At 49.1% G+C, this 19,093-nt stretch overlaps 1 protein-coding gene across 1 annotated transcript; it reads right to left on the bottom strand.

The window, feature by feature from the left end:
- Positions 1–456: 456 nt before the first annotated feature.
- Prkrip1 (PRKR interacting protein 1) lies at positions 457–18,209 on the bottom strand. Its single transcript, XM_052168295.1, has 6 exons — positions 18,019–18,209; positions 17,089–17,167; positions 14,549–14,649; positions 11,496–11,581; positions 8,961–9,028; positions 457–1,546 (listed from the first exon to the last, which is right to left on the bottom strand). The coding sequence occupies exons 1-6, from the start codon at positions 18,142–18,144 to the stop codon at positions 1,443–1,445; spliced, it is 564 nt and encodes a 187-aa protein (XP_052024255.1). The 5' UTR covers positions 18,145–18,209; the 3' UTR covers positions 457–1,442.
- Between the last annotated feature and the right edge of the window lie 884 nt (positions 18,210–19,093).

Raw genomic sequence — 19,093 nt, 5'->3', positions numbered from 1 at the left:
CCAAGAGGAGCAACAGCCCATGCGGTCTAGGTGCAGGGTCACAGCAAGAGCCTTGACACAGACGAGTAAAGGGAGAATTAAAAACAAGGCACAAAACCACACCAGTCCCAACAGACACGAACATCTCCTGTGACTCAAACTGCTAAAGGGACAGAGGTTGTCACAGATGTCACGTGACTCACAGTGGGACCATGGAATCTGTGCTATGGAAGTACAAGGAGAGAGGGAGTCACTTTCTTGGGTGGCAGTGCCTCTGGGAAGGTTCTGGTGTTTCACCTAAGCTCATTCAGCAAACCTAAAGAAACTCAGCGTGCCATGCCAAAAACAAGGCACGAAGGGGGGAGGGGATCTGTTAGGAAAGAGCTCCATGGGGGAGGGGTAAGAGAACGGGAGTAAACACGGTCAAAACACACTGTGAACATTTACGAGTGTATCTGTCGAAAAACAACACAAAACTTAAGAAGTAGAAGATATTCTTAGCTTTCCTTTCACTCAAAATGCTACCAGCATCCATAAAAGGGACACCACACACTTGGAAGCTGGAGACACGCCAGACCCCCAACCCAGAAACTGCCTGCTGCCCCACTGGCCTGACGGCTCTGAGGACCAAGGCAGTGCTGGGTCTGCTCCCCGGCATGATGCCTGTTCCTCCATATTCTGTGGTGTTGCTTGCACTCTGGGCCAGTACACACAGCAGGTTTGAACCCGTCACTCAAGGATACTCAGTGAGAGACTGGCAGCCTCCCAATCCTGGTGCAAGGAGGGCTTTCCACACCTAAGAGTTCCACCCTGTCCAGTCCCTCTCAGCTTAGAGCTCCCGGTCTAAGGACGGAGGAGGAAGGCTTTCTCCGCCCCAGCTCTCTGGGACGCTCCTGTTTTCTTTCATCACTTGCTGTTTTCCTGGCTCCTCTCTCCTTCTGCCCCGACTGAGGCCCCTGCTGGCCCATACTTGCTTTGAGAACTGCTGGGTGGGCACGGATCTGCAGCTTTGAATTCTGCTGCTCCATAAATGGACAGAGCTGAAGTGTGAGCCTTCCCAGGTGCCCGGGTAGCAGGCCCAGGAGGCCTGCACAGAGGACCTGCCAGATCTCAAGGCCCAGGCTCGGGCATTTCATGGCTTCGCTGAGGCTTTGGTAACCAACATCTCGCACGTGTGGACAAGACCTATAGGTTTTCTGCTCTTTACTAAATAAATATTCCCTTCACAGAAGCCAGACCAGAGCTCACTGCTGCTGAAGTGGAAGGGAGCAGGCCAGGGGAGGCGAGGCCCTCACTCCCCTCCAGCAAGAGCAGGCAGGACACGGGAGGCACGGTGCACAGTCTAAGGGCTGCAGGAGGTGCTGCCTCTCCCAGCACAGCCAGTCTGGCAGCTGGGCACACACAGCCTTTTCTTTTCTGAGGCTGGTCACAGAACGAGCCGGGCTCACAACTGCTGGAGCGCCTCATCGCCCCGTGATGACGACACTGGGCTCCTCTTCCTCCTCCTCAGTTCCAGATTCCTCCTCAGAGCTGCTGCTGGCACGCTGCTCCTGGCACTGCCTGGGTTCTGTAAGCACACAACATTCACATCATAAGCAGACAGATCTGAGTAAGAGATAAGGGGATTTTAAATGAGGAAGAGAGTGTATATATTGAAGCTATACCTATAATCTCAACACTTTCAAAATGGAGGCAGGAGATAAAGGTCAAGGCTATCTTCCGCTATAGAGTGAGTCTGAGGCTAGCTTGGGCATCAAACCCCATCCATCTCAACAAGAGGAGAGCGGAGGGCACACTTGCTCCTTGGCACCAGCCGCCCAGAGCCAGAGGCAGCCTTGGTGCTTTCCAGCGGATGCCCCACACCACTGTTTGGAAGGTCCACCACTAAAGCAATCTGCACTGCTCTCAGCGGAGCACCCCCGTCTGACCAGAAGCCCCAGCTGTACACATCAGAACCCAACACTCCAAAACCAGGCCTGTGAGTGTATGGCCCCGTCACGTCTATCAGTACCTGCATGGGCACCATGACAGACACCCAGGCCTCTCACATCCTGCTGAGTTGCTAACCTCATGTTCTCACTGCAGATGGCAAGAGGCCCTTTAACGTTATGTACAAACACACGCCCAAGACGCACGGGGCTGCGCCCACACCACTGTGCCAGCCTCCTGGCTTTCCTCAAACGTGGCTGAAGGACTCCTCTCCTGGTACCTATCGGTACCTCTTAAGCTTCCAGCGTATTCTAACACTGCTGCTAGCACTATGGCACAGCTATACTGCCTAGAGAACAGCATAGACAACTTGTCCCCAGCCCCTCCTCTTGTCCTGAGAGTAGGAGAGTGGGCGGGAGCTGGCTGGAAAGAGGCGGGGGAGGTCCTCAGCGCAGGGGACTCAGCTGACTCACCAAGGACTTTTCAGGACAGTGAAGCTACTTTGAATATTTGACTGGTGGACTCACGATACTATGCGTTGGACAAGATCCATGCAATGCGACTGGAGAGATGGCACACTTCAGAGCACCAGATATTCTTGTACAGAACTCAGGTTGGGGTCCCAGCCCCGCACGGTGGTTTACAACCACGTGTAACTCCACTTCCAAAGGATCTGATCCACTCTTTGGATCCCCCTGGGCATCAGACACACATGTAGTTCACATACATACACGCAAACAGAACACTCATACATAAAATTGAAAAAAATCTAAGAAAGAAAAAGTGGGGGTCAGGGGAGGGCGCACTGGAGAGATGGCTCAGCGGTTAAGAGCACTGTCTGCTCTTCTGAAGGTTCTGAGTTCAAATCTCAGCATCCACATGGTGACTCACAACCACCTGTAATGAGATCTGATGCCCTTTTCTGGGGTGTCTGAAGACAGCTACAGTGAGTGTACTTACATAATAAATCTGAAAGGAAGGAAGGAAGGAAGGAAAGAAAGAAGGAAGAAGGAAGGAGGAAGGAAGAAAGGAAGGAAGGAGGAAGGAACGAAGGAAGGAAGGAAGGAAGGAAGGAGGAAGGAACGAAGGAAGGAAGGAAGGAGGAAGGAACGAAGGAAGGAAGGAAGGAGGAAGGAACGAAGGAAGGAAGGAAGGAAGGAAGGAGGAAGGAACGAAGGAAGGAAGGAAGGAAGGAAGGAAGGAAGGAAGGCAGGCAGGCCTCTGTGCTCTGGTGTAAGCCGCTGCTTCCCACAGGGACCAGTGCCTCTCGCCCAGTAAGTATAACGTGCTGGAAGTGATTAACAGCGTGTTGGATGTGGGATAGATAGCAAGGTAGACAAGGCCAGAATGACCCACTGATGGTACAGGAGAGCTGAGCACGTCAATACAAAGTCATATGCTGCACAGTGACGCCTATCAACTAACTGACAGAGTATACTGTTATGATGGTGGGCCCACCAGGTTACATCACCTAGCAATGTCACAGCCACCTAGAGGCATGCGCTCTAGGACACTTGCACAACAGAACTGCCAGTCAAAGATGAATGATTCCTCCAGTCTTGCCCCCATGATCTGGCGCCAACAAAAGATAATGGTTATCTTGGGCCCTCAGCTGATGCTAAGTTGAGGGCAGGAAACCCTCAAGGTGAGCCTGGAGTATCTTACAGTACAGAAAATAAAAGTGCTGGAAACCTGTGGTAGGCAGGCCCACAATGATGGGGCTTCAACACAGGGACAACAGACAATCCCAACAAGGTAAAGACAGACCTCAGTCCTTTAGGTATGGGCTGCTCATGGGAGACTTTCTCTCAAAGTAAATTCTTGGGAGGAAGAGCAGTGAGTTCCTAGTGAGCACACCTGAGGACTCCTGCCTCTGGGGTGGCCAACAGCAGCACCAACTGCAGTGAGCTGGGATGGCCGGTGGTCTGACACAGCAGCACACGCTCCAGCACGAGGCCCACGCACATGAGGCATCCTGGTAGAACGACGCTGTATAGACCTGGCCCAGAGAAGTCTGAGCAGCTGTCTCAGTCAGTGGCGCCTACAGCCACATGGTGACTGAGCACTGTGGGGCTCTGTGCTGAGTTCTGCAACAGGAGGAAGGGGAGGGAAGGGAGGGGAGGACCCTGGGTAAGGGAGGGAAACCAGCTACTAACTGTAATGAGATCAGGCGTTAGACAGAAGTGGGTGCATGAGAACCCCACATCAGATTCCCAATTTTCTGTGATTCTAAAACCATCACGGGGGCTGGAGATGCAGATCGGCGGTCGACTGCTTGCCTAGCATGGGCAAATCCTAGGGTCAAGTCTAGCAAAACATGGAGCAAAGCATATTTAAAGGCAGTGTGAGGCTGGAGGACAACACGGCTGCTCAGCACTTACTGCTCTTCCCTTAAGTCATCTCCTAGTCCCTCCCCCAGAGACACTCATAACCAACTCCTGCTCCAAGGAAAGGAATGCTCTCTCCTGGCCTCTGTAGGCAACTATACCCATATGTACATACCTACAATAAACCCCCCATACACACACACACACACACACACACACACACAAATAAAACTTAAAAAAAAAAAAGCTGGAGACCAACCACTGCCCAAAGCAAGCAGACCCGTGAACCATACGTGTGCATAAGCCCTGAGCTTGAAGGCACGCACCTGCGGATCCCAACACTCAGGAGGTGGAGGGAAGGATCAGAAGTTCAAAGTCATACTCATCTACACAGTGAATTTAAAATCAGCCTGAATCTTAAAAAATAAAATAAAATAAAATAAAGTCTGTCTAGGTAGTGGTGGCCTTTGATCCCAGCACTTGGGAAGCAGAAACAAGTAAATCTGAGTTGGCGGCCAGCATGGTCTACCTGAGTGAGTTCCAGGATAGTCAGGGCCTCACAGAGAAACCCTGTCTTGAAAAACCACCACCACGACCAAATCTGACCATAGTGGCATATTCATTTAATCCCAGTGCTGGGAACCAGAGGCAGGTAGCCCACTGTGAGTTCAAGGCCAGTCAGGGCTAGAAAGACCCAGTCTCAGTCAGGGTTCTGTTGCTGTGGAGAGGTGCCAAGACCAAGCCAACTCCTACAAAGGAAAGCATTTAAATGGAGCTTTGCTTAGCGTTCAGGGGCTTAGTCCACGCCCACCACAGCCGAGAGCAGGCTAGCAAGAGGGTGGGGGGGTGGGGGGGTGCGCTGGGAAGCACTGAGCACTGAGCACTGGCACCCTGATCTTCAGGCAGTAGGCTCTCACTGGGCCTGGCTCTGGCTCCCGCTTTTTAAACCCCAATGCCCACCCCAGCAACATCTAACCTCCTCCATAGTGGACACACCTACCCAACAAGGTCATACCTAACTTTTCAAACTGTACCAGCTGATGGCTAAGCATTCACAGACACGAACCCCTGAGAGTCACTGTCATTTGCAGCAGATGACCCTCTCTAAAAAACTTACTCCCCCAAAACATAAAGAAGGAAGAGTAATCTTTTTGGAGGAAGGCATTTTGACATTGGGGATTTATTTGAGACAGGATCTGCTAACAATCTACACTCTCCTCAAACTCCAGGCAATCCCTGGGTGCTGGAATCACAGTACCAAACTTGCTCTGATAGTTCCTTTTTAGTTATTTCCTTCAGTTACTTTTTAAATATTAACTTCTGTACTGTGTACATGTGTGGGTGTGTGCCAAAGCACACATGGAAGTCAGGAGTCTGCTCTTTCCTCTACTATGTGGGCTCTGGTACTGAGCTCAGTCGCCAGGCTTGGTGGCAAGTCATTGGCCCACTAAGTCATCTAACTCACCAGCCCCACCTTTCATACTCTTTACTATTTAGTTCACACAGTTCTTTAAATCTACGAGTCAAAGATTTGTTATTTTATATATACTGTATTTATATAGCTTTGTGTCTGTGTGTGTGTGTGTGTGTGTGTGTGTGTGCAGGTATACTATAACACGTGGGGGGGGGGGCGGTCAGAGGACAGATTGAAGGAGTCCTTTCCTCTGCCCTGAGGGCCTGAGGATTGAACTTAGGTCCTTGGGCTTGTTAGTATGCACCTTCAGCCCCTGAGCCATGGTGTGGCCCATTTGGAGACGTTATTCAGCTTACAGACATACCCCTGAGTACAAAGAAGATGACAGGGTTTTTGTTTTTCCCCATATGGAATGGACAGGCAACAAACAAAACAAAACATTCTCTATCCCAAAGCAGAGCAAAACAAAATCCCCTGGTACCATGAACTGCAAGGTCACAGGAAGCGGCCTGTGATTCAAATTCTGCAGCAAATACAACCGTGCAGTGTTAACAAGAACAGGACACATGCATGAAACTGAAGGCAAGTGAAAACCTGTAATCTGTTAGCTACTGGTTTTAATAAGGGTATAGGTCACTATCATTCTGCATACCTCTTCAATGTCCTCTAAAGATTCCTGAGCCAGGAATACAATGGCTTCATGATCAAAGGACAAAGAACAGGGCAGCTTTTCAGTCCACTACACACTTAATCCTGTGGCTCTGAACATTGGTCCAAAGCACACACTAGAAGCCATCTAGAGAGACTGTCTCTAGAGACCATCACTAACATCAAAGGGAATTCTGTGCCCTTCTGATTAAGGGACATCTGGCAGTGCCAGGAGATAGATACCTTTAAAGCAATTATCAAGAGGAGATGGCTGCTTCTGATGCACTAGGCAGTGGCTGCACCCTCCAGACAAAGAGAAACAGAGGCACGGAGTCAGCACAGAGTCTAGCCAAGAGCTTTAGTTGTGTCCAGTGACAGAGAGCCTTAATGTCACCCCAGAGTCCAGTGACAGAGAGTCTTAAAGTCACCCAAGTCCCTTGGGAGGCAGCTGTGCTAGGGAAGCAAAACTGTGGTTCAGACATATCACTCAGGGACTCAGAAGGATTCAAACTGGCTCACAGCCAACCAGGCGCTGTCACTCAAACCATGTCCCACACTGCAGGGTGCTGAGTTACTACCCTGCACAGAACATAGCTGCAGGCAGCTGCCCTTCCTGCCCTGCTCCCAACCCCTTTTTAAGAAGAACCAGAGAACTTCAGAAGGGTCAGAGCCAACTGAGCGGGAGCTCTGTGGTGTGCTGGGGCCACCTTGTGGCACACTTGGGCAGCACTACATTAACTTCTATTCATTTCAACCAGGCAACTAGAAAATCTTACTCTTTCACAAAATGAAAATAAGGATATAAACAGAAGGGTGGGAAGACAGGCATGCAAGTCACTGCTGAAGATCTGCAGGCTTGTTTCTTCTCTGTCCATCAACACCAAGTGCACACAACCAGGCATTTCTTGATCTGCATAGGCGGTCCGTGCACAGTGCCAATGATGACATTTATTCAGTGCAGTTCTGAGGATAATCTTGAACTTCAGACCCTGCTTCCAACTCATGAGTGTTGAGACCTCAGACAGCCATGACCAGGAACCAGTTTTTATGTGGTGCTGGGGGAAGCCAGGCTCCTTGTACTGTAGGCAAACACTCTACAACTGAGCCCAAGCAATTGAGGCAAGGTCTCCCCCGCCACCCCTCCCCCTCCACATACAGGGTTTCTTTGTGTAGCCCTGGCTGTCCTGGAACTTAGAGACCCATCAGGCATGGAGATGCAGCATACTCCTCCGTTAGTCCCAGCATGCAGCTGGATCTCTGTGAATGCAAAGCCAGCCTGGTGCGTATAATGAGTTCCAGGACAGCCAGGGCTATACAGAAAGACCCTGCCTCAAAAATAAAACACAAACAATTTTGTTTTTTTTGTTTTTGTTTTTGGAGACAGGGTTTCTCTGTGTAGCCCTGGCTGTCCTGGAACTCACTCTGTAGACCAGGCTGGCCTCGAACTCAGAAATCCGCCTGCCTCTGCCTCCCAGAGTGCTGGGATTACAGGCATGCGCCACCATACCCGGCTCAAAAAAGTATTTTAAAAAATGAATGGGAAAGGTAGAAACTGCAGCCAGGAAGTGGAAAGTGTACATGAGACTCTAACAGAAGCTTTCAGACCTTCCCTATGAACCATGTCACTGAAAAATTCACAAGATAAGATTAGCCACAACATGGAGACATCATGGGGGAAGAGGCAGCCTGTGGGTAGACAATTAGGAACTACAAATTAACAGAAACAATTTTTCCACCCAATTTGACAAAATATATGCAAGAGTGAAGAAGCATCTCTGGAGGGATACTCCCACATCCTGTTTAAGGCCGTGAGACAGTAAGTGGACTGTGAAAGCAGCCTGTGTACAGGAGTCCACAGAGCAGCAACATGAAGTCTACGACACGGCATGGAGTCAGAACACATATCCGTGCAGGTCTGTAATCACACTTGGAAGATAGAGGCAGGAGGGTCCGGACTGCAAGGCCAGCCCGGGCTACATGAGACTACATCAAGCAAAACAAAACAACAAATAAAAAAACATAAATGAACACAGAACAGACACGGCTGGAAAGCTATGTGAGAGCAATTTAAAGAAGAACCTAACATTGGCCTTTGGCTTCCATGGGCTTGTGCACACATGTACTAACACACGTGTGTATATGTGGTACGCATAACAAAAGGCTTCTGCTCCAAATGATGGGAGAGCCTTCAATCCTTCCTCCTGGGAAAAGAGGCGAGGTAAGAGCAACTGGAGGGCAGCCGAGGGCAGCTGAGGGACCTGAGGAGCAGCCAGTGTGAGGGCAGGGTCAGAGGGACGACACTGGGAACCAGGAATCCAGCAAGTCCTCCTCTAGCCGACTCCGAGCCAGCAGTGTTCCTCTCTGCTGAAGCCAGTCTGGTCTGCCTTCTTTTCTTTCTGGTTCTTTTGAGACAGGGTTTCTCTGTGTAGCCCTGACTGTCCTGAACTCACTCTGTAGACCAGACTGGCCTCGAACTCAGAAATCCACCTGCCTCAGCCTCCCAAGTGCTGGAAATTACAGGCGTGCGCCACCACTGCCTGGCTCCATCCTGTGGCTTTCTGACACATGCAGTTAACAATGTTAACTGCTCACTACTACAGGTTACTGCTACTGCCACCTCAGCGATGGTGACTGGCACGGAGAGAAATGTGGACACGGCTCACCTTCCTTCTGTTTCTTCTGTTCAAGTTTCATCTTCTTTGCCAGTAGCTTCTTCTCTTTTAACTTCTGACTACACATGGAAGAAACAGACAGTGGTTATCTGAGTAGCTGTTTTGAGAAAGAACATCGATTTATGCTATCTTGATAACAACATAAATGTTACAGTAACAGGAGCTGGAGAGATGGACTCAACAGTTAGAGGACTCAAGTCCAGTCCCCACCATCCATGTCAGGTAACTAACTCATGACTGCTTATAAGTCCAGTTCCTCTTCTAGCCCTGATGAGCATTCCTATTCAGATGCACAAATCCATACATCCATATCAAAATAAACATACACACATATCAAAATAAAACAGCCTTTTCAAGGCCTGCTGTGATACATAGTGAAACCCTGTCTCAAAAAACAGACAAGTGCAGCCAAGTGGTAGTGGCGCACACCTTTAATCCCAGCGCTCAGGAGGCAGAGGCAGGTGGATTTCCGAGTTCAAACCTGGTCCTCAGAGTAAGTTCCAGGATACCCAAGGCTACACAGAGAAACTCCATCTCAAAAAAACACACACTCAAAAAACAAGAACAAAGAAAAACAAAACAAAAAAGAAACACTAAAAATTAAAAGTGTCTTCTGACCTCTACACATGTGCCAGTCACACACACACACATTAACCCACATAAACAAATACACAGCCCGGTGGCTTACATCTGCTGCTCTTCCAGAGGTGCCACACCGCTGACGTTGGGCGATCATAACCACCTGTAACTAGCCCCAGAGGATCTGATGCCCTCTTCTGGCCTCCATGGGCACTGCACTCACGTGCACATACGCATACTCAGACACACATAATTAAAAAATAAAATGAATCTTTAAAAGAGGAAACTCTCAGCCGGGCGGTGGTGGCGCACGCCTGTAATCCCAGCACTCTGGGAGGCAGAGGCAGGAGGATTTCTGAGTTCGAGGCCAGCCTGGTCTACAGAGTGAGTTCCAGGACAGCCAGGGCTACACAGAGAAACCCTGTCTCTAAAAACAAAAAAACAAAAACAACAAAAACAACAACAACAACAACAACAACAAAAAACAAAATAAAAGAGGAAACTCTCAGGCTGGAGAGATGACTCAGTGGTTACGAAGACTGACTGTTCTGCCAGAGATCCTGAGTTCAAATCCCAGCAACCACATGGTGGCTCACAACCATCTGTAATGGGATCTGATGCTCTCTTCTGATGTGTCTGAAGAGAGTGACATTGTACTCATATACATAAAATAAATAAATCTAAAGAAAAATAAAATAAAAAAATAAAAAAAGGAAACTCTCCTAGGATGTAGTTTTGTGCTTAATGCTAGCTATCTAATAAAGACTTTAAAAAAAAAAAAGTAAAAAAAAGAAACTCTCAAAACAGATGACACAAAGTTCTGTTATAAAACCTGCAGGGGCTCTGGGTAGGCAGACCTCAAGATGAGTGAGGCTGAGAGGAGTGATTTCTTACATTACCTCAGAAGCCACATGCGCCTTATCATCTTTCAGCCCGCTACAGATCTCTGAAAGATACGAACTGGACCTTTGGTGACTGTGGATTTCTGCGTCCCCCTCACTTCTGCCTTTGAGACAGTCTTGCTGTAGCTCAGGCTGGCCTCATGCACTTCACTCCTCCTGCCTTGGTGTCCTTTCTACAGCTGAACATTGAATTTATAAACCTTTTTAAAAGATTTATTTATTTATATGAGTACACTATCATTCTCTTCAGACACACCAGAAGATGTCATTGGATTCCATTACAGATGGTTGGGAGCCACCATATGGTTGCTGGGATTTGAACTCAGGACCTTCAGAGGAGCAGTCAGGGCTCTTAACTGCTGAGCCATCTCTTCAGCCCCCATGAAACTCTTTTAATGAAACTTCTCATGTGACGCGTGCGTGCGTGCGTGCGTGCGTGCGTGCGTGCATGTGTGTGTGTGTGTGAGAGAGAGAGAGAGAGAGAGAGAGAGAGAGAGCGTGCATGCACTTGCATACACACAGAAGCAAAAAGAGGGCATTCGATGATTCCTTGGAGCTGCAGTTACTGGCACTTGCAGGACACGTGATGTGTTGCATAGACTCTGGAATCTGAACTCTGGTTTTCAGGATTAAGTAGCAAACACTCTTGGCTGCTAAGTTATCTTTCTACCACTAGTCTATTTATTTTCCTTCCTTCCTTCTTTCCTTCCTTCCTTTCTTTTTCTTTCTTTCGAGCTTTCTAAGATAGGGTTTATAGGGCTTCTCTGTGTAGCCCTGGCTCTCCTGGAACTTACTCTGTAGACCAGGCTAGCCTCACATTCAGAGACTGCCCCTGCATGTGCCACCATGCCCAGCTCCAGGTCAGCATTTAAGAGCCACTAGGTTCTGGGACTGAACTCCTGGCTCAGACACCCCTTCCTAGCAGCTGGGCAGCACAGCCCTCACCCCAACACCGGGTGAATTTCTGCCTGTAAGGACTCGATTCATTATCCACTCTCCACTTTCCCATTTCCAGCCTGCAGTGATCACAGGACAAAGCTCTTACCGCTTCTTCCGGCGCTTTGCAGTCTGCTCCTCTGCAGCAATTTTATTCTTTTCTAGTCTCTTCTGAAACTCTGCATCCAGTTTTTGCTGAAAAAAACAAACCACCGCCCCATCACTCAGACAGCCCATGCTGGAGGGGTTTTAAGAAGTTTAAGAGTTCAAATTCCACGGGCACACCACTAGGGGTGCCATGTACCACCCAGGTCCCCAGAGCCACTTTAACTTTAAAAGATTGCCCCAGGCGGGACAGGTAATCAATGCACAGCAGTAGATGGCAAAATAACACTGTTCACAGAGACAGCACTTAAGTAAGATGCAGCCTGCAAGAGAAACTAGGGCGGGAGCTGGTGTGGGTGCAGTCAGTAAATGGAGGGAGGGGAGAACGCAGGACAAGGACCAGGACAAGGACCGAGAGGAGAGCAGGTAGAGGAAGAGGGAGTGAGGGGGAGGGGGAGGAAGGGAGAGAATGATTATGAAGGAGAATGAGCCAGGAGACCATGAGGGTAGGGACAGCTCTGACGCCCTGTACCTGAGCCACTAAACAAGAAGTACTAGGGGAGGAAGCCCAGGAGGAAGTTATTAAAGAAGCAGAGCGGTAAGGATGGGGAGGTGACTCAGTGGGCCAAGCACTTGCAATGTGCTGTCCAACTGTCCTCCAGGCCAAGCAGTTGCCATCCCTGATTCACCTGTGCCTGCTGTAAAAGATCTCCACAGCTGGGCCTGTTCCCTTACAGAAAGAGGGGACAGGAGGGGCACAGGACCCTCATCTGAGTCCCCAGCCATCCTTCCCAACCAGTCTATGCAGTTCTGTCATAACAGCACACGGGCTTGAGGTCTGGGGGAGGGGCTAGAGAATATAGGGTGGGCAGATTAGGAAAGGAGGCCCCTCTCTGCTGCTATGAGGAAACAATCTTTCACACTGGATGAAGACTTTCCAGGGCAGTGCCTCTGGGTCCCCCGTGCTCCCTTCAGTAACCCCTCACATACTCTGTGGACTGAAATCAGCACTAGGAACTCACTGGTTCCCCAGGGAGAACCTTAGTTTGTTATTGGGACCTTGGAGGGAGGGGCTAGATATTGCCTAGTCCCCTCTAACTCAAAAATTCTTGAAACCCCATGAAATGGAAGGTCATGAGTTTGGGCCCACAGAACCCATTTAAGAGATGGCCTGTCTTACTCAGGGTTTCTATTCCTGCACAAACATCATGACCAAGAAGCAAGTTGGGGAGGAAAGGGTTTATTCAGCTTACACTTCTGCATTGCTGTTCATCACAAAAGGAAGTCAGGACTGGAACTCAAGCAGGTTAGGAAGCAGGAGCTGATGCAGAGGCCATGGAGGGATGTTTCTTACTGGCTTGCTTCCCCTGGCTTGCTCAGCCTGCTCTCTAATAGAACCCAAAAATACCAGCCCAGGAATGGTTATCACCCACAAGGGGCCCTCCCCCTTGATCACTAATTGAGAAAATGCCCCACAGCTGGATCTTATGGAGGCACTTCCCCCACTGAAACTCCTTTCTCTGTGATAACTCCAGCCTGTGTCAAGTTGACACACAGAACCAGGCAGTACATGGTCTATAATCTTGGTGCTTGTAAGGCTAGAGAAGAGGTAGACAGAATAGCTTGAAGCTCAAGCTCTGGCCTGGTGAACGCAGCTCAGTGAGACCCACAAACACCAGAACAAAGCAAACTCAGAAAGCTCACCGACCTTCTGCTCTCTCTGGTTCTTTTTGTGATTCCTCAGTGTTGAGGACTAAATCCAAGCCCTCACACATGCTAGGCAAGTCACACTCACAACACTTGCTCTGGTGTGTGTTTATCTGTGTGCATAGGAATGTGTTTAGAACGGCAGACACGTGAGAGCACACGTGTGCACATGACTTTGGGTGTCTCTCCTAGGAAGCTTTCTAACTTGTTTTTTGGGACCTGAGATCACGGCTAGGCTGGCAGGAAGTCATGCCCCAGCACCTGCCTGAATCCCACTCCTCAGTGATGGCATCATAAGCACACCCCAGCACCCCAGCTGCCCCCCAGGCCCAGCTGGGTTTGTAGACTAAGGTCAGCAGGACAAGCACTTTCCTGAGCCATCTATCAGTCTTCCTCCTGTTGCAGTTCTGAGACAAGATTTTACTAAGTTGCCCAGGCTGACCATGAACTCCTGGGCTCTAAAAATTCTCTAGCCTGAGCTTCAGAGCTGGGAATACAGGGAACAAGCTAATCTGCCCAAAGGTTCATTTTCTGTTTATTGTTTGTTTGTTTTTTGAGTCAGAGTCTCTAGTTAGTAGCCCTGGCTGGCCTGGAACTCACAGAACTCCTCCTGCCTTTGCTTCCTGGGTGTTGGGATTAAAGATGTGTGCCGCCGGGCGGTGGTGGCGCACACCTGTAATCCTAGCACTCTGGGAGGCAGAGGCAGGCGGATTTCTGAGTTCGAGGCCAGCCTGGTCTACAGAGTGAGTTCCAGGACAACCAGAGCTACACAGAGAAACCCTGTCTCGAAAAAAACCAAAAAAAAAAAAAAAAAATAAAAATAAAAAAATAAAAAAAAATGTGTGCCACCTCTGCCTAGCTGACCTGCCACTCTTAATGGTTCTTAAAATACAATTTCTAAAGCAATTCTTTTTTCTTCTTTTTAAAGATTTATTTATTTATTATATATAAGTACACTGTAGCTATCATCAGATATACCAGAAGAGGGCATCAGATCCCATTACAGATGGTTGTGAGCCACCATGTGGGTGCCGGGATTTGAACTCAGGACCTTCGGAAGAGCAGTCAGTGCCCTTAACTGCTGAACCATCTCTTCAGCCCCTCTAAAGCAATTCTTAAACTCTTATTAAAAATAATAAATTATTTGTCATCTGAGATGAAGAAATGTAAGCACCAAGAAAATTCAAATCCCCTGAGAAGCAGCCACTAAACAGGCAACATTTACACCAACTACACTGAACTGCCCTCAGCCCAGCAGAGAAGAGAGAGGAGGAAACCCTCAACCGCGGAGCCCCCACCTGCTGTCTTGTGACATGGCAAATAGCCTAGAGAGTTCTGTGGCTCCCTTACCTTCTCAGCCATGGCATCCATGTAGTCCTGCCGCTGGTACTCTCTCCGCCGTAGGTGCCTATACACGTGGAACTCTCCACTGCCAGCCCCGGCACTGGACCCTACAGCCAAAACAGCCCAGAGTTGTAGGTGAGACTCAGTGAGGAGGCCTAGGGACGAACACACTGGCAGAGCACGTGCCCTGAGTTTAATCTCCAGTAGCACAAAAGAGGAGGGAGGGAAAAGATGAATGCAGTCACTAACTCAAGCTGCACTTAACCCAGAGACTAGATAAGAACTCTAAGGGGAGGCACTACATGCCTTTCTGCTTGAACTGTAAAAGGATGGTGTATGGCACATCGTAGGTGCTAGTAGACGATTTGTAGGAATACTGACTATAAAGTCACCGAGAGCCCCACCCTAAGCTAGCAGTGGTGGTACAGGTCTACAATCCTAGCACTGAGAAGCTGAGGCAGGAGGACTGAGAGTTCAGGGCCAACTTGAGCTACACAGCAAAGCCTTGGCTCAGAACAAAGGGCATCTCCTGCTCTATGTGACAGTGATCACAAGAGGAGCAGACCTCCATTTAGAAGGACTCTCAGCATCCCCCATGATCTCACAAGTGACCTGCTGAGTCCTAACGGCTGACAAACTCCTGATGCCGCAGGTGAGAAGTGGGCAGCAACAGCTTTTCCTGAGCGAATGGCTTAGGCTCCGAAGGGGATTAGAATGGTTCAGGTCGAATGACGGAATAGCAAGTGGCCCTGTTTGTTTATTTACGTTTCTCGAGACAGGGTTTCTCTGTGTAGCCCTGGCTGCCCCGAAACTTGCTTTGTAGACTCAAACTCACCAAGATCTGCCTGCCTTGGCCTCCAGAGTACTGGGACTAAAGCATGTGCACTCACCACCCAGCAGGTGGCTCTTTTTCAGAGTGGCTGTTTTCTTGTGTGTGCGCCTGTGGGCTTGTGAGCATGACTGCAGGTTTCCCTGGAGCACCCACTGAGTGCAGAAGCCCCTACAGAGCCTGAGTTCAGGCGACTGTAATTGCAGACGAGCTGGCCGGTATGGATGCTTGTCTGCAGGTGCACACTCTTAACTGCCAACTCATCTTTCCAGGCCTGCCTTTTATTGAAATAAGGACTCACCGTGTAGTCCTAGCTGGCCTGGACTCTATATATCAAGAAGGCCTCAAACCAAAAGAGATCCTCTTGCCCTAACTTCTGAGAGATTGAATTCAAGTGCACTATGCCTGACATTTTTTAGAAAACTGATATTTATGCATCTGTTTATTTGTAGGACAGGAAATGAGCTCCACCACCTGAATTCAGAGGGCACAGACAACGTGCAGGAGTTAGCTCTGTCTTTCCACTTGGACCAGATGGATGGAACTCTGGGCATCAGGTTTGGTGGAAGCACTTCTACCTGCTGAGCCAGCTTATCAGCCCAGCTGTTATCTCTGAACCTCTACTATTTGCTTCTACTTAGTATATGTTAACTAATATAATAATAGTAGCATAAATCTACTATCTAACAAATGTGTTTTCACTTAGGAAAAATTACAACTGGAGGCTGGTGAGATGGCTCAGTGGGTAAAGGCACTCGCTGGCAACCCTGACAACCTGAATTCCATACTGGAACTGCATGGTGGAAAAAGAGAACTGACTCCTCTGACCTCCACAGGCACCGCAGTGCATACACTCGCATGTGCACAAGCACACACAAATAAATCTTTAAAAGGCATTAATTTGTTATTTCAAAGACTGAGAAAATCAGGCACAATGGTTCTGCTGGCTTGTTTTATGTCAATGTGACACAAGCTAGAGTCATAGGCAGGAACCTCAACTGAGAAAATGCCTCCAGGAGATCTGCCCGATGAGCATTTTCGTAATTAGTGATTGTGGGGGAGGGCCCAGCCCACTGTGGGTGCTGCCATCCCTGGGCTGGTGGTCCTGGGTTCTATAAGCAAGCAGGCTGAGCAAGCCAGTAAGAACACCCACCCTGGCCTCTGCACCAGCTCCTGCCTCCAGGCTCCTGTCTGACTCCCTGCAGTGATGGACTGTGATATGGGAGTATAAGCTCTTTCCTCTCCAAGCTGCGGTGGGACATGGTGTTTCGTCACAGTAATAGAAACCCTAAGTAGGACAAGGGTGAAAGTGTCTGACGTCAGCACTTAGGCAGAGGCACGAGATGTGTGAGTTCAAGCACAGCCTGGTCCACACAATGAAACCCTACCTCAAAAAAACAAAACAAAACAACAACAACAACAACAAAACACCTTTATCGTAGAGGGGGCCTGGAAGATCTTCCCTAACTAGTCTGTGTGTCTGATCATGTGACCCTTTTCCAGCTTTTTAAGCCTCTGAATAAAATAGTTTAAACACAAACAAACAAACAAAACCAAAGAATAACTGTGAAACCACTGTCTACTGCCAAACCATAAAACACAGAACTCCTCCACTGTAAAGACAAAATATTTTTCCTATTAAAGATCTTGTTGACAAGCAAAGACAATAGTGTTTCATATTTCCCCTTAAAAATTATACACCCATACGAGACATTACCCATGACATCTCGGACAAATTCTGGAGGAGGTCGAGGTGCCCATTCATTCATTTTCTCTGGAATTGGAACTGCTTTGTCCTGAAACAGTTAAACGGAAAAGCATCCATGAACATAAACTTGCTGAGGAAGTTACATCTCTTATGACTATCTCAACTAAGCAGGCTTCTCAAATCTGGAGCTGACTGCATGTTCTGCTGCTGCCCTGGCCTAACTTATTCCAGTATACCATGGGGTCTAACGTGGGCCAAAGTTCTCCTGTGCTACACAAGTCTGGACTCTACACCACTGAGAGAAGAGCCAGCCTCTTCTAGTCAATGATATGAGCTGTTTGTTTTATGAGGCCCAGTTAGGAGGTATGGAGTGATGTGGTCCAAATTTGGCGTCCAATGCCTCGATTCTGGTTTTTGTTGGTTTCTGAGATAGGTCTCACTGTCTAGCTGATTTGAAACTCACTATGAAGGCCATGCTTGCCTCGTATTTGTAGCAAACTCCCTGTGTCAGTGACCAGAGTGCTGGGATCGCAGGGGTGCACCACCACGCCCAGCTCCCACCGCTTTGGTTCATATTACAGTTAAAATAGAAAGGGCTGTGAAGCAATACTGAATAGTAGCGTAGGGCTGCTATCCCAACTAATTGGGAAAAATAAGGCAGAAGGACCCAGATACGAGTTCTGCCTATATTACAGAGCCGATTCAGAAAGGAGCGTGGATAGCAGGGGCAACACCACAACTAAGAAAAAGGAGTGTGTGGAGGGCTGGACTGCGCCTTCATGCAGCTACGCTGTAGGATAAGCACAGGAGCGAAGCTCCTTCTACCGGGCAACCTTCTCCGTCCCAGGCCTGCTCTAGGGGTAGTGAGTATAGCGTTCCCCAATCTGGCGGCGGGGGTGAATGGGCCTCGGCCGGGCCGTACAGCCCACGCCCACTCACCGGGTTCTTCATGAGCCGCTCCAGCTTGAGCTTCTGCTCCTCGGCCGCATTCTTGGGGATGACGAGCGTCTGCGGCTCTTTCTTGGGCCTGGGCGGCCTGACAGAAGTGGCAACCGGACTCGCCATAACAGCTTCCGTACTTCTTTACGAACGCTGCTGGCGGCCGCGCGTCTTGATGACGACACAGAGCGCGCCAGCCGCGCACACGCACTCCCAGAACCGGGAAAGCGCTGCGGAGGCGCATGCGCACTCTCTACGGAGATAAGCGGCAGTACCGCTAGCCTAAACAGCTTGCTTGAATATTCATGAGCGCGAGGTCGGCGTGTTTATTTTGATCACAGCACCTTAATTTCATTTCCTGTTTCAAAACAAATCAGGGCTGCCTGATTCTCACATCCGGAGGGGAAGAGACGGCCTTTCATGATGAGTGGCTGTCCCCAGGCGACCTCTCAGGTCCCCAAGGACTTCGTGCAGTTTGCTCAAGGCTCTCGGCACTTCCCTCCCCAGTTTCGCTTGCTCCTGGGCATTGTCTTTTCTTCTTTCTTTTATCTGCTCTATTCTTTCTCCCCCTGCCACCTTTCTCTTTCTCCGCCCCCTTTCTCTCTCTTCCTCCCCCTCCCCCTCCTTCTCTCTCACCCCCTCTCCTCTTCTTCTCTCCCCCCTCTCCTTCCTTCCCATATCTCCTCCCCCCCTCCCTCTCTTCCTTCCTTTCCTTGTTTTGTTTTGTTTCAAGACAGACTTTCACTGTCTTGAAAAGTGTCCCTGTCTGTCCTGGAACTTGGTTTGTAGACCAGGCTGGCCTCGAACTCTCAGAGATCCACCTGCCTCTCACGCCCTGATTCTTATAATAATCTTATAATCTCCTTTTATAACTGAACTCTACAGATAGACTCGATCTCCTTGGCCACTCTCAAAGTTATGTGAGTCTGTTTTAGAATAAAGAAAGTTGCCATTCTAGTCTACCTGGCTAGGAATTAACATCAAGGCTTTCACTTGAAGGTGACTATAGCATCCACAGTAATGGAGAATGATGGGACTGGGGCCAGTCTGGTGGTGAAGAGTTTTGTTGACCATG

Source organism: Apodemus sylvaticus, chromosome 22 (assembly GCF_947179515.1).
Source record: "Apodemus sylvaticus chromosome 22, mApoSyl1.1, whole genome shotgun sequence".
Lineage (NCBI taxonomy): Eukaryota > Metazoa > Chordata > Mammalia > Rodentia > Muridae > Apodemus > Apodemus sylvaticus.
Note: the sequence above shows the minus strand (reverse complement) of the source record. Positions and strands in the feature narration are given on the sequence as shown.

Bases quoted from the DNA above. Each gene is read 5' to 3' on its own strand.
- Prkrip1 (XM_052168295.1), bottom strand. From the start codon at position 18,144: ATGGCGAGTCCGGTTGCCACTTCTGTCAGGCCGCCCAGGCCCAAGAAA. The intron at 14,650-17,088 runs GTAATGTCTCGT...TTTTGGCTGTAG, and splicing joins ATTTGTCCGAGATGTCATGG to GGTCCAGTGCCGGGGCTGGC. The intron at 9,029-11,495 runs GTAAGAGCTTTG...TTCCATGTGTAG, and splicing joins GCAAAGCGCCGGAAGAAGCG to TCAGAAGTTAAAAGAGAAGA.